Source organism: Mus caroli, unplaced genomic scaffold (genome assembly GCF_978045245.1).
Source record: "Mus caroli unplaced genomic scaffold, Mus_caroli_1 scaffold_19, whole genome shotgun sequence".
Lineage (NCBI taxonomy): Eukaryota > Metazoa > Chordata > Mammalia > Rodentia > Muridae > Mus > Mus caroli.
The window spans coordinates 45,173,904-45,189,790 of record NW_028227274.1 but is presented as its reverse complement, the minus strand read 5'-3'; the positions used below and the strand labels follow the sequence as shown (position 1 = coordinate 45,189,790).

Genomic DNA, 15,887 nt, shown 5'->3' with positions numbered 1-15,887 from the left:
ATATTAGAATTCATTTGCAAGGTCATCATGGGAAAACTCAGAACTGTATCAGGGCTCCTTCTGATTTTACAATCTATAATTGCTCTTATTTTTGAATCGTGGGCTGCAGAGCCCGGGGGGCAGTATCATTCATAATCTTTTCATTGCTCTGGCCTCCAAAGAGCTTCAAATTCCCTCATTGAGGCCTCTAGGCAACCTGAAAATTCTCACTTCAAAAAGGAAAAAAAAAAGTACAGAGGATCAACCCCTCTTAGGTCTGCCAATTTAAGGCATGATTTCAGAGAAATCTCTGTGCCATTGCGCTCTTCGCCTCCTGCAATAGGAAAGTGGAAATGAAGATCCATTTAGCACCTTATGACTGGTGAGAAATAGCTGGTGGTTAATGAATCAATCCGATGCATTTTTTTTTTTTTTTTGGATACTGTTTTTGTTCCAAACGCCCCAATTTCAACTGGTGAGAACAGAAGTCCTGGGGACCGATAGAAAGCATGTCAACAGCCCAGGGTGGAAAAGGCTATTCTTTTCCTTCTGTATCGTGTGTGGGTACTTGGACAGGTGAGAATGTTCCATCCCCAGGATCCACACAGCATCTGAAGCAATGGATGTTCATTCTGGCTCCAGCCTATAGTCCTTTGCTCTTTGCAGAGATACATTGGTTTCAAATTAAGTAATCTCACTGGAGCATCAGTTATCATAAATAGCCCTTTCACCCTCAGGGGCTTCTTTGCAATTATCACAAAGCTATGTCTTTTTACTTATAAGACAGTTTCTCCTCTTACTGTTTTGAGCAAATACCCGGGTACCTTTATAGATTTTTGTTTGTCTGATAGCAAAATTCTATCAAGACCATAATTGAAGAGCATGTCTTTCTGAGACTTCCAAACCAAGGTTTTATGGTCAATCCAAAGATGACTCACAGGGTTTAGAAATGTGTTTTAAAGTGTCCCTACAATGTACTGAAACCCCACATGTTCAATAGTCACTTATTAAGCTACATAACTCTGGATCCTGGGGAAAGCCAGGATGACAAGTTCAAGTAGTGTGGCAACTGCTTCAAGGAGCTGAATATGGAATTATTAGTCCACTGGGCATCTAACTGGTTTTGCTGGGGTGTGCTCAATATATTTCAAGCTTTGTTTTAATTATTTCAAAGTTCAGGACCTACAAGCTGTCCTGAAATAAAAACATACTCATAGGTTACCTTGAGTGTCCTCTCATCTCTCTGGCCACATTTGGCACCATAAGAAGCAGTAACGATGCGTCTGCCTGCCTCTCTGGGAAGATGGATAACTGACAGACTCAACCAGAGATGCTGTGACTTACCATCCTGAGAGCTACTAACCTACCATTTACCTTTTGTGCAGTCTTCTGACCTTTAGCTCTGTCCCCCAAACTGGCATTTCAGCTCTTTCTGGGCCTTCATTTGATCATCCTACCATCCTGAAGGCAGCAAGACTGTGTTGAGCCCAGGTTATAGATGAAAAATCTGAGGTCCAGTGCTGTTAAGCAACTCTCCAAAATGTCACCAGTCTGTAGGTGAGGACCCAAGACTCCAGACCCTACTTGAATCAGCCTCCCTGATCAACCTCTTAGAGCTTTGTGTTCAAACCTTCACCATGGCTACATTACAAAATTAATTTCATTGTTGCCCTGAACACTGCTAATTTTTCACATCTTTAGGCTTGGAAGGCATTTCTAAAATAAAAGCCCCTTTCTAAGCTTCCCTTAGCACTTACTCTCTGCTCTGTTTTTCACAAGGCACGGAGGGTTTCTGAATTTGTCTTGTCGAAACAGATAAGCAAAGCCCCCTTGCTTTTCTCACCTAAGGTATGAAGAGATGCAGGAAGGCTTTATGTGGTCCTTGTTTGTAAAGCACTACTTACCTAGCAAAATGAGACTGAAGAAAATAGCGACACCATTTTCCTGAAAAGTCAGATCCTACTTGACTTGTTAACAACCAGAAACCTGAACTCAAATGTCATCAGCTAGAAAAGTCTTTGCCGGTATTAAAAAAAAAAAAAGTGGTTTCTAGGAGTCTTCAGACAACTAAAGACCTTTGCACATGAAAGAAGGCTATTTAGGAGCTAGAATTACAGGTAAGGAGGAGCAGTGGATAAATGTGGTCATTACACAGAGTTCTCAATGAAGTAAATGGATTGTTCCAGCCATATTGTACTGAAGTCACACTCTGCTCACTGTACACAGGGGTTGGGAGCTGGGACAACACACAACAGGACAGGTCAACTGGCAAGGGGCTGATAGGGGAGGAACTCGATCATGTGAGCAAACTCATTTTAAGATTTCGGACCAGCTTCTTATAAAAGGGAAGCCCACAGGAGGAGGGCCTGACTTGATGGTGCTCTGTATAAGGAGATGGGAGTTGCAGACCGATTGGTGGTATTCTTTCTGCAGTGGGTCAATGTGTGTGAGCATCTGACATACAGCGAGTTAGGATACTCTGATGAAAAGATGGCTTTCTGATTTGCAAGACTTCAGAACAAAGAACATTACTCTCTGGGACTGGCCTTCTAACTTCTGTCCATCAATACCTACCCAAAGGACAGGAAGAAGGGACTGTCTTGAGTTCCTATTACTCATCAACAAGCTTGCTGTATGAAAGAAAACACACTACACCTGGTTATTGTGTTAGAGCAAGCTACGGAGGTTGAATGGGGAGTCCTTATGATATCTAGTCTCAACGCTCTGCTTTGGTCTACCCACTTAAGCGCTAGAATGCCAAAGTTCACTCTAGTCAGCTTTCTCTAAGAATTCAACTTCCCTTGGTAAGACAGTCCCTGCTAAATATGAGTGCCTAAAGTGAGACCGTGAGGTGCTTGTTGTGGTGAGAACTTCTGTCCACTACAAGTCTTGTCGTGGTTAGAACCACGGAACTCACCAAATCAATGACAAAAATGAAACCATTTTATTCACAGGTGTACACATTTGTTTGTGCAATTATGTGTAGGAAGCTTGAGAATGTGTGCAATAGAATTCCATACACAACCAGAACTGAAGGAAAATCAGTTGCTATTTTAACACAACAAAAAGGAAATGTAAATTTTAGGAAGAAATCTTCATTAGCACGTTTTCTTTCAGGCATAGGTATTAAAACATATTTGAATGCAAGACACCCCACTGTCTAGGGAGCACCACACATATAATGTGTGAGTTAGAACCACATTTCCCTGCTGGGTTGTTTTTTGGTTTGGTTTGGTTTGGTTTTCTTTCTTCTTCTCTTTGGTTTTGTAGCCCTTAAAAAAGCTCATGAAGATAAGTCTGGAAATCTTTGAAAAGTGTCACATTGAGAGATTAGTCAATAGCTTACCATCTCCACTGTGTTTCCTGGGGTTCATTATCCGCTCCTCCCCCCATCACCAAGCGTATTTGTTTAATCATAAAATCTTGCAATTTAAAAGGTGTTTGCTATTCCTGTCTATTCCCACTGGAAGTCACAATTCTTTGTCACAGGAAAGTCACCCCCACCTCCCCAGCAAGCACATGTAATGACGTCACAATATAAAAGGGTCCTTGAGAGAGAAGAGTGTGATCTTCCAGCTAGGTCCTCTGGGTTTGGACACATTCACTTTAATAATCAAAATATTTTCATCAGAAACAGCCCCCTCCCTCAATGACAGAGCTATGTTTCTTCTAGGTCTAGGCTGTGACATTTAAAATGTAACAGCAACAAGCAGGGAAACTTTAAGGGTCGAATATGGCAGAAGTTTAGGAGTAGATAGAGATTTTTTTTTCTTATTTCATCTCATTCTAATTCAGTGCCCCTCACAGTTGCCAGTAAAGCACATTAAACATATTCCAGAAAGAGTTGATTTAGCAGGTGAGAAATGTGTCTCCAGGGACCAGACAAGGTACATTTTCTGTCTTGCCATCTTTCCATAATAGGAACAATGTTTACACTCCCTCATGCAGTGCCTCTAATGCATTCATGCTCCCTCACTCTCCAGAGGCAGAGATGCAAGTATTTGAGACTTTATGTTTTTTTAGCTACCGGCATCAAGCACTTAGGATCTGAGGGTTGTGATGGCTGTTCACGCTTGGTATTAGAAAATAAAAGCTCCAGTGTTTGCATTTGACTAGAGGAGCTCAGTTTGGTGGCTGATTAAGCAGGATAGAAAAGGAAACTTTTTTTTTTCCTTCAGATACAAAGCTTCTTGGTTAATGTAGTGGAAGATAATAGACAGGGGTAGCCACGTAGTTTTTATTAAATCGAAGAGATCAGCTCTGCTGAGGACTTTCATGGTGACAGCAAGCCCTGAGAGTAATAATGGGACCTGACATGTTACAAGCCCATAATGGGGCCCTGATTTAAATATTCTCTCACTTCTGTTGCATATTTACCTGAAATTAAGTGTGGGTTTTCCTTTTTCCATGCAAAATAAATGTAAATACTGTAAGCTGTGAGCTTCAGCTATTTTTCATTGTGGTGACATAAACCCCCTCTATCCTCGTGTAGATTCAAAAGCAAACATGCCTTTCTCCAGACAGAGGTCTCCTTGTCAGAAGGCAGTCATCAAGAAAAGACTGAGTGGAAAGCACTGGATTGTTGTGTGATTTGTTCGATTAACATGCATAAAATTGTTGCCACTTCCTCCAGACCCAAATAGCTCATTTATTCTAATTCTATAGAAGGTGGGAAAGATCAAAAGGAAAAGACAGATAAATAAAATTTGACCCTGCCAGCCATCGTCCTTAGAAAGAAGATGCAAAAATATGTACCAGAGAGAAGGACAGCCACAAAAGAAGGCAACAAATAAAGTCGATTTACATACACATCACAGGGTGGGCTGGGGTGGGGTGGGGGCAGGGAGGATTAATTAGTTAATGTTTGGCAAGCTGTGCCCTGAAGATGAGCTATGCAGAGGTGCTATCATCACTTATTACTGTTATTAATTAACAGTGTGATTGCCAAACACCAGAAACCCCCCAGTGTGTGGTTCGTTTCTTAATGCCATGTGCGATCTCTATTCCAGGAGTGATTCGGGAAAGTTACCTCAAAAGCAACGACCAGCTTGTTCCTGTCACCCTCCTGGCCATTGCAGTCATTCTGGCTTTTGTCATGGGGGCCGTCTTCTCGGGCATCATCGTGTATTGTGTGTGCGATCACCGGCGCAAAGACGTGGCAGTAGTGCAGCGCAAGGAGAAAGAGCTCACTCACTCGCGTCGGGGATCTATGAGCAGTGTCACCAAGCTCAGTGGCCTCTTTGGGGACACCCAGTCCAAGGACCCAAAGCCCGAGGCCATCCTCACACCACTCATGCACAATGGCAAACTGGCCACGCCTAGCAACACCGCGAAGATGCTCATCAAGGCTGACCAGCATCACCTAGACCTCACCGCCTTGCCCACCCCAGAGTCCACACCGACACTGCAGCAGAAGCGGAAACCCAACCGCGGCAGTCGCGAGTGGGAGAGGAACCAGAACATCATCAATGCCTGCACCAAGGACATGCCTCCCATGGGTTCCCCTGTGATTCCCACGGACCTGCCCCTGCGGGCCTCCCCAAGCCACATCCCCAGCGTGGTGGTCCTGCCCATCACGCAGCAGGGTTACCAGCACGAGTACGTAGATCAGCCCAAAATGAGTGAGGTGGTGGCTCAGATGGCACTGGAGGACCAGGCTGCCACCCTGGAGTATAAGACCATCAAAGAGCACCTGAGTAGCAAGAGTCCCAACCATGGGGTGAACCTTGTGGAGAACCTGGACAGTCTGCCCCCCAAAGTTCCACAGCGCGAGGCCTCCCTAGGTCCCCCGGGAACCTCACTGTCACAGACCGGCCTGAGCAAGAGGCTGGAGATGCAACACTCCTCCTCCTATGGGCTTGAATATAAGAGGAGCTACCCCACGAACTCGCTCACGAGAAGCCACCAGGCCACCACTCTCAAAAGAAACAATACTAACTCCTCCAATTCCTCCCACCTCTCCAGGAACCAGAGCTTTGGCCGAGGAGACAACCCACCTCCCGCCCCGCAGCGGGTGGACTCTATCCAGGTGCACAGCTCCCAGTCCTCTGGCCAGGCCGTGACTGTTTCGAGGCAGCCCAGCCTCAATGCCTACAACTCACTGACGAGGTCGGGGCTGAAGCGCACCCCCTCGCTAAAGCCAGATGTACCCCCCAAACCTTCCTTTGCTCCCCTTTCCACATCCATGAAGCCCAATGATGCGTGTACATAATCCCAGGGGTTGGGGGGCCAGGAGTTGAAGCATCCGATGAGGCGAGGCACCCACCCAGCTGAGCAAGGTCTCCACTGCCTCGAGTATCCACCCGACCAAGATGGCCCTGGAGGAGCTGAGGACGCTGGGTCCTCCTCCCTGGGACATAGGGATACTCTTCAAAATTGGGCCGTGTGGTTTGGTGAAGGTTTAGCAATCCACCTCTGCGGTCTCTTCCTTCACATCCACGTCATACAGCAGGTCGGACTCACGAAAGACTTCAGTATCATCACAAACATGAGCCAAAAGCACATCTCCACCCCATCCTCACATGAACACAGGCCACAGTCACATGCGTGCACTACACACATACACACACACACCACACCATACTACACCACACCACACCATCCCACACCACACCACACACACAATGGTAAACGACAACCACATTTTGTCCCTGACTACACAGGACGTTACCAAACTTGGCTAAGCATCCGAAACTTTAAAACACACACGAAAAAAACTTTTTTTTTAAAAAAAAAAATCATGAAAATTAAAAAAAAATAATAATAAAGGACTCATTGATAATTCTAACTCAGACTTTAACAATGGCAGAAGTTTACTATGCGCAGATACTGTGAAATGCCCACCAGTGTTACAGCTTTGTGATAGCAGGTAAATGCCATGTTGGGCAACGATGTCATAGATTTCTGCTCCTCTTCGCTTTTAATGAATAACGTGACCGTTAACGCAAGTAACTCTTATTTATTGTCCACCCCTTTTCTTTTTCCTCAAGGAAAAGACTCTTCCAAATGCCACCACATGAACAGCTCTGCGGAAGCCCGTGGAAAGTTAAACTATTTAACGTGAAATCCATTAACTGGAATAATTGAGTTTCTTTATTTTTACAATAAATTCACTGAGTAAATAATTTGGAGCTGGAATTCTGAGCTTTGTGTTTGGACTATCGGGTCAGTAGCTAAAGGACAGTGCTAGGAAGGAATATTTATTTAAATCTAGTTAATTTGTCAGTTGGGTTTCTCGCCAAGAGGAAAAAAAATGTTTAAAATCCTTCCAAAGTCTAACTTCCAACCAGGACAGAAATGTTTAGAATGGTGCCTAAGCCCCATGGCCGTAAACATGGCTTTGTCTGAGGACCCCACCATCAGGAAGGCATTAGCTTGTAAAACCTGCCCCTACCCCCTACCCCTGACCCCCGCCATCTCATTTCACCTTGCATGTGAGACAGCAAAACAAAGATCCACAAACTGTGTGAACTAATTAATATGCTGGCTGCTACCTTGCATAAATTAATGATTTGATCACACGGGTGTTTCATGAGGTTACATCTGTGAATAGCCTGTTTTCCACATGTAAATTTGTGCCTTACACTCTGAGTTGTATACACTTGTAAACTGTCGTTATGATCAACTTTCTTTTCCTACTTGAAATAAAGGCAGATATTTATTTAAACCCTGCCCTCCATTCAGCCCTCTGGAAGACTGGAGACAAGCAAACGGAACAGACACGGTAGCGATGGTTGTAATGCCGAAGGCTGGGTGACACCCTTCAGTTCTCCCTGTCTTCCCTTGTGCCAACTCCAGCCACCCTTTGGCCATGCATGCAGAGCATGGACCTCCAGTGTTGTGGGTGGAAAAACCCCCTTTCCCTTATATTCCCAGATCATTTCAATTTGGTGACATCTTCCTGAGCCAGCAGAGAAGGGACTGTGTTCACTGACTGGAGAATCTTGCTGCGGTGGTTGGGGAGGCAACTGGGAGGCGTCTCCTAGCTGTGCCTTCATCACACCCAGGCGATGCACAGAGAATCAACCAGAAAATAGACCAGGCAGGCTGGTCCCTGCTGTGATTAATGGGTACCCCAAAGTACAAGCTAACCACAATGGATGCTGAAAAATCCATTTCTGGGGCAAACGTATTTTTTTTGTTTGTTTGTTTCTGGTTTTTTTTTTTTAATTCTTTTATCTGTTTGTTGTTTGTAGAGGGTTGGGAGGGGTAGTGTGTGGTTTTGTTTTTTGCTTTTTTTTGTTTTGTTTTTCCCCTCCCTTGGTTTTCATTTGCTAAAGCACACAGAAGGAGCCTTTGTTTACTCTATCATGAACAAAAGAATTGTCTGCACACTGTAAACCATGAGCACTGTTTCCATATAAACAGTTTATTTGGTGGTCTCTTGGTTTCTTTTCTTTTTCCAGTTTGATCTGGGTTTGGTTTTGTTTTTAAACTAAAACAATAATAATAATAATAAAACTTTCAGAAAAAAAAAGATTGGCAAGAACAAATTCGAATTGCTTATTCAAAATTTCTATGTTGCACCCGCCATCTGAGCAGCCCTGCAGAGCCCGCGGTGTACAGCCGAGAACAGGTGCATAGCCCTTTGTTCCAAGACCTGCCTCAGACCAGCTAGACCGTTGTTTGAGATACAGAAGATATCACTGGTTTTGTTTTGCTCTTTAGAGGAGTCATTGTTCATGGTCTGTAACCACTGCACCCTGAAGCCAGAAAGGCTTTTCTAGAAACAGGTCGTGTCTTCTCTCTTTCCTTTTCTTCACAAATACAAAAATGAAAAAGAAGGTGCCTGTCAGCCACCCCATACCCTCTCTTCCCGTTTGACTCCCAAGAGTATTACCCCAACCTCATGCCCATGTTAATGGGTGTCATTGCCTCAGTTGTGTTAAGGAGACCCATGTCAAAACCCACATTCCTACACCCCACACCCCGCTCCTTTCTGTGTACCACATGTGTTGAGCTGGTCTTCTGCTTTTCCCTGTCCCTCTCCCTTTCTGCCCTGACCTTGCATTTGGGGGGAGGGGGGAGATTGCCCATGAACCCGAGCGTGCCTTCGCTTTCCACCCTGGCTAGACAGTGTCAATGTAACAAACGCAGACTTACATTGATTGTAAAGTTGTAAAAATATTGTGATGTCACCAATTTTCCTTCCGTCTCCACACATCCTAACATCTGATTCACAGTTTAATGTATGTAGTTTAAAAGAAAAAGAAAAGGAGAGAGAGAATGAAAAAGAAAGGGGGAAGAGCGGAAAAATCAAGGGAAATGGCTCTATTACTTAAGAGTAATAAAATCAGACTGTTCTATGTTATCTTTTGTGTGCTGAATGCTTTTGTTTATGTCTTTAGTTTTCATTCTTTAGCCACTCTCCTGCCCACCCCCCTCTCAGGATAGGATTCTCTTCTCTCTCTCTCTCTCTCTCTCTCTCTCTCTCTCTCTCTCTCTCTCTCTCCCTCTCTCTCTCTCTCTCTCTGTCTGTCTCTCTCTCTTTCTCTCTCTCTATATATATATATCTCTCTTGCTCTCGCTCTCTGATTTCCTTATTATAAATAACCATATAGTTAGGCGTATTTGTTTGCAGCCTCCTCGCCCTGCCCCTTCCACCCAACTTATTGATGTGTTTTCTCTGACTGCACCCAGCCTGGAGCAGGATTTTAGTAGAAGCCTCTGTAATTAAAAGGCAGAGCACGCGTTGACTCCCTCTATTCATTTCTTGTGCTTTCCTTTTATGGGCTTGTTCATCATCAAACATTTATGGTAGGCTTGATAGTTTAAGAGATCAAGGCTAGGATTTTAGTACGGAGGGTCCACTAAAAATAGATCCTTGCCCAGATGTGACTTCAGCCTTCTTACATATTGATAAGGTGGAGTCTGGAAGTGCTCTCTGTTAGCGTTTCTTTCCTGTAACTGGGAAGATGGCTGCGTTATAATAGTAGGATAAAGAGCTTTTGTTTTTTTCCCCCTTCCCTCCTTCAGGATAGCATTATGAAATGCCTGCGTCAGGTTTTCCCCTCTGGAGGCTTTTTAAAAAACAATTATTTAAACAAGTCTTTGGCTAAGGTATTTCACTTGTGACCTTTAGTCACAGAAACATGCTGTGAGCCATTGAGTGTGAGAGGCTGCAGGGTGGGGATTCAGTTCACATCCAGAGTGGTACCTCGGTGTGGCCCAATCATCTTGTCGTAAATGACTTCTAATCGTGTTCTCTTGTACACGTTTGTATTGGTATACAGAAGTTGTATCTGTGAATGAGTAGCATAACGACATAGTCTTCTAAGCATATCACGTAATTGGCCATATTCACTAGCTGTGTTTCTTCATTCATAGCGAGGACACATTAGGCACAGATTTGACTGGCCTGTCTCCTCATTTGCATAGAGAAACTAGCATAGGCCCTTGAACCACCATTTAAAGGTAAGGATCAAACGCCCGAACAAAGTTTCCCAGAACCTAGGACACATGACCACCTTTGAACTGGTTCTTAAAGGAAGTGTTCTCTGGCCAGCTAGCTCAGAAAGGAACTAGCTTATGAAGGGGCAGGCAGCTTGGGGTCTCTGTGAGAAAGGAAAAGTTTGGTTCAATTTGAACAGCACTTGTGAGAACCTGGACTGGAGAGCCTGACTCCTTCCTATATGCTAGGATTTTATCTGCTGTGCACCAGAACCCTTCCTTGCATTGAGAATATAGAGCAACACATGTATCTATGCTTTTAAAAAGCAACCAGACAGCAATGTAGAAACAGGGCAGGGTTGCAGGCAGCTAGAAAGGTGCCAAGTGATATGCCTCACTGATAGGAGCATCTTAAGGCTCAAGCCCTCATCCAGTTCCACATCTAGAGAACAGAAAGCCACTCTGAAATCGTCCTTCCAAAGCCAGACAAAAACTTCCTTCTTACGAGTTTGTCCTGCCCAGTTGTCCCCAAGTGTCCTCGGGGAGAACTGAAAGGATGGCCCACAGCTGGTTCATTTAAAATAATAATAACAATAATGGGGGAAGATAAGACCCAGGGAAGAATTTCCGAGTGATCCCAACACTGATACAGAAGTGCTGAGCGGAGCACAAATCCCTATCAGACTCACTCAGATCCTTGGAGCAAGATTTGATAGAAAGGCCTGATACCCTCCCTCAGGGGCATCGCCACCTCGGTCCTACTTCATAAGCTAAGCATACTGGAAACCTTTATCTCTGCCAAGGCAAGGGGTGGGCGGGAACTCTAGGTTTCAAAGTAAACCATCCTACCAAGCCAACCTTATATTTATCTGGTGCCGTCTGCCGCCGTCAGCTGGCACTGGTCTTTCAAGGAGGCAACTGAGGCAGAACAGGTGCATCAAGTATTTTATCTGGAGCCCCAGGGATGTCCCCACGTAGATGGAGGGAAAATAAACACCTCAGACAACCTGATTTTTAATTGCTGTGTTTGCTTGCTTGGGTGTTTGTTAACGAGACTGAGGGTTTCTGCAGGGTGTCTTTAAACTGTTGTGTCTAAGGAGTGACTATTTCCCTGGTCCAGAGAGGGCGTGTGGGACCTGACTTCTTTCCTTAGGTTTTGTGTCAGGTAAACTCAGGTTTCATGTCAGGTAAACCGTTGGCAGAAGCCAATCACAATGTCACAAACCTCAATGCGTGGGTTTTGCTATCTGTACAAAGGCTCTTTCAAAACAAAGTCCTCCAGCAAGTGAAAGTGTTGGAAAGGCAGCTCTGATTTCACACACTGCTCCATTTGACTGGAGGGAAAGGGACAGGAGGAATTTAAAAGAAGCCCATAGAAATGAAGTAATGTGATTAAGAACATAATCCCTTCCCTGGCTCAGCCCTGTGACAGCTGGGCATTTGGACCAGTAACCCTCAGAAACCCCATCTCACGCTTGTCTTAAAACCAGGCGGTGACATGTCTCTCCTACAGAAGCAGGATGGAAGGGCTCACATTTATTGATCGGGACTACCAGACAGATGGGGATCTTCAATATTCCATTTAGAGTATTGTATATCCCCTGAGATGGAGGAGGTTGACCTCAATGAAGGGTTAGGGCTGAATTGATGTGCATTAAATGTGGCTGGGCAGAAAAAAATGTACAGATGTCCTGGTGGTAATGGAAACAAAATTTGAGCAAATCAAGGGAGGCAGCTGATTTGCACAGGGTTGCCCAGCCCCCTCAGAAAACACATGTGTGCATGTATACACACATAAATTCTATGCTGTGGCTTTTTTTTCTTGAACCAAAACTGTCACACAGAGTTACAACCACAGAACCAGTGTCATCTGAAGGTAGTCCCATCAAGAGCACTTTCTCCTCTTTGCTTGGTAAATCTGGGTTCAACCTAAGCCCTTTTCAGGGGAGTCGTGATGAACTACAAATTTAGAAATGTGAACGGAGGAGGTCACTCAGGAGCTTCATGTAGGCGCCTTACAGTCAGTGACACTGGCTGAGGTGGCTAACAACTTCTTCATTCTCCCTAATCACCTTCAGAAAGAAGACTCTCTGGAGATTCATTAACATCATCCCCAAGGCAAGTCCTCCATCCTGCTAGCCTGCTGTAATAATGGTCCAAATAAGGGAAGCTAATGAAAGAGGAAAATTGGTACCCACAAAATCAGAAGCGGTTTTCATGGATGGTTTCCAACAACAATAAAATCAGATGAAGGTGACCTTGATACAGGGACACCAACTGCAAAGACTTTTGGGCCAGAGCTCCTAGGTTCCTTTGGTAGGGACAAAGATGACAACCCAGCAGGGAGCCCATCACTTCTTGGGTGCCATGACAACTTCCTGTGCATACATAAGGGAGGTGAGAAAGTGCCTGTTGTGCCTACTCTCTAATGTGGACACTGAATGTTTTGCATAGTTAGTGTCCTGTTAGAGAAAAAGTATAAAAAATATGAATTTTAAGAGTAGGGCTACCTTTTCTTAAAAAAAAAATAATAATAATAATAATAAAAGAGGAATGGTCCTGCTACCCAGAAAGGATCATTGTTTCCAATTACTGAAAAGCGTGATTTGCATATTTTAGCATATTTAGCATAATAATTTGCCAGAATCATCTTGTCCATTATAACCCTTGATCTTGGTCTTAGCCAAGTGTGATGGACAGTAGGCACAAGATCATCCCCATTTTACAGAAAGTGGAATTCAGGGACGGGCCTCTTAGGGACAGCACTTAGCGTGGAAATGTAGTCATGTTTCGCACTCTAGAGTTGACATCATCCCCGAAGCTCTCTCAGGGACACCTCGAGTTACACAATTACCCAGCCTCAGCGAAAGGGAAGAGACTCCTACAGGGTTTCCCAAGAGGGATGATCACAACAATAAAGTCCCCAAAATAAGGGCTCAGTGCACATGTTCTATTTTAAGGCCATTGTGCGCTGATATTTTTCCATAATTGAAGAATACAACCCCTCCTTCCTGCGTCTGCAGAGCCCTTTGGCCAGCCACATTATTAAGAGCCATCAACAAAGCAAAGAAAGGAAAAGCCATAGCCAAACATGGTGACTACCCTTATAAGGGTGGACCCCATCACTTCAGACATGGTGACAGCCTGAATCCATTTGAGGAAAAGGACAAAAGACTCAGGCTTTGGTGGTTGCTTCCTCCCATGCCATGCCTGTCACACAAGTCACAAAAGAAGTTTCAGAAGCTTAAAAGGAATAAGGCTGCATGAGGAGGAAACCAAAAACATCCCATGCCTGGCAGCTTGGAGAAATTTCCCAACCTTCTTCTTACAAAGGACAGAGGTAATTGGGAAAAGAAAGGTGTGCAAGGAATGTCGACTGTCACCTCTCTGGTCCCACAGGATTATGTGAAGTTAAGCTGCTTACGCGCCTAGAACAACATCTCAAGACACAGAAGTCAACATCTGTTCTCCACCGTACATTTCACTCCTCCACATCCGGGCCCCAAGCTCTGTGCTATAACAGCCACAGTCTGGACCTCCCAGAGGGAATAACCTAAAGCAACACGCTCTACGGGGTAGACGGGAGTGTCCTTCCTGTTGTCTGCAGGCCATGCAGCTGGTCAGTCATGAGGCTAGATTTCTCCACAGCACTCTGAAGAAGCTGGGCTCCTCAGCCCTGGGCAGATGACCTAAGATCCCGTTGGCAGGAAGATGAAGGTGGACGTCCTTCGGATCCCACTCTTTTCTTTACACTGATTATTCAGTGTCTTGTTTACTACTGTGAGACAATTAAAGGCCTGTTTCTAATCTATGTAAGCTTTTCTCTATATACAAATGTGCATGGTGGTGAATAAGGAGCCTTGATTGTGATCAGCTACAACCACAGGAACTGGGCATAAAACATGTATGTAATCCCACCTGCACTGCCATGCTGTTTACTTAATTATGTGCTCATTAAGGGGAACAACTTTGGAAGCAGTTTGCTTTCCCTGATCTGAAGGGTCAGAGTCAATAGCCAGTTAGCGTTGAAAAGGAAGTTATATATTTCAGAGTGTGGATCACCATGGCTGAATGCCTGCCTCCTCCTTTCTTGGAAACGAGAGAGAGAGAGAGAGAGAGAGAGAGAGAGAGAGAGAGAGAGAGAGAGAGAGAGAACCTGTCTGTTGACGGTTAGTGTAGATGTCAGCTGATTCGAATTCTTATTGGTTTTTAACTTTACTTAAGAACTAAAGATTCACTCTCCTTTCTTTCCAGGGTGAAGAGAAAGCCTGTGATCACATTTCTTGCTTCAGGAGAACAGATAATGTGTTAGACATATATGTATGAATAGAAACAGGTATATAGTCATATTTCCTCTGTGTAATTTAAACAGTGTAAGTCAGTAGGGAAGGGCTGTAATTGCAGCCAAAGTAAGTGAGGTGAAAATTACTAGGTGCTGGAGCATCTGCATCTCATTTTAATTAGGTGACTATAATAGCAAGATCAAAAACTTTTCCTTGTCACTCAATCTGTTGGGTGTTCTAATCAAGAAGCCAGAAGGATTGTTTTGTCTTCAGGAAAGAGTTACCCCAAAACAATCCTCTCTTGATATGGGCCCAGAAGCATAGCTCAGCATTTGTGAGGGTGTGGGTTGTGTAGAGTGAGTGTGGTGTGTGTTGTGTGTGTGTGTGTTTGTATGTGTATGTATGTATATGTGATTATGCATTTGTGAGTCGATGTGTATGTATATTTATGTGTATAATGTATGCTTGCGTATGTGTGTCTATGTTTGTTTGTGTGGGGGGGGGTGAGAGGGTTAGGGAATACTGTGGGAAAGAAATGCTCCAAGCCCTACTTACAAAAGCTTAAGAACAATCATTCCTAATTGAGTAGCTTAGCACTTTCCCTTCACAGAGTAAGACAGCTGAGAAGAGAGCCAAACCTGCTGCCTGTGGGTCACTGTTTGGGACAGTTGGTCACCATGGTGGGACAGTAGTTCAAATTTCTGGCTTGTTCTTTTTCTCACTTGAAAAACAGACCTTGTGACACCTCCCTATCCACCCACAGGAGTGTGCAGAAGTCAAACCAAGTGAAGGTTTAAAAGTCCAAACCCTACTTCATCTCCATTTTCCAGTGCCCTCTACATTGCCAAATTAAGTGACTGTGTTCCCACCTGACTGATAATGAAAATCCCCCCACCCCCACCCCTTTCTCTCTTTTCCCTCACTCCAACTTCTTCTCTAAAAACAAAATCAACCAGTGGTTCCTGGCTAAGCAAGCCATGCTGCCCTGCTTAGAAGGCTAAGCAGTTCTGTTTCTGTTTCATTGTGGCATCCCTACCATGTGTGTCAATATGGTGGCCTAGGGGCAGAAACCCTTCAATGTATCCATTCCAAAATGGGTAGTCTAAACAAAACCACCTCCCCTGTGGCCCAGGGCTCTACCATACTTAGTTTACCTGCAGCCTGTGTAGAATGCTCAGGCCTTGAGAATGGGGCCCAGGAGTCCCTCCAGGGAATACTCTGTAAATTCACTCACCA

General features: G+C 44.4%; 1 protein-coding gene across 3 annotated transcripts in view; it reads left to right on the top strand.

The window, feature by feature from the left end:
* The window catches only part of Sema6a (semaphorin 6A), a 121,698-nt gene extending 112,456 nt beyond the window's left edge, over positions 1-9,242 (top strand). For all 3 annotated transcript variants that reach the window (XM_021150344.3, XM_021150341.3, XM_021150342.3), the window contains one exon: positions 4,989-9,242. In XM_021150344.3, coding sequence (XP_021006003.1) covers positions 4,989-6,190 — 1,202 coding nt within the window. In that variant the 3' untranslated portion in view covers positions 6,191-9,242. The remainder of the gene's footprint in view (positions 1-4,988) is intronic.
* The last annotated feature ends 6,645 nt before the right edge of the window (positions 9,243-15,887 follow it).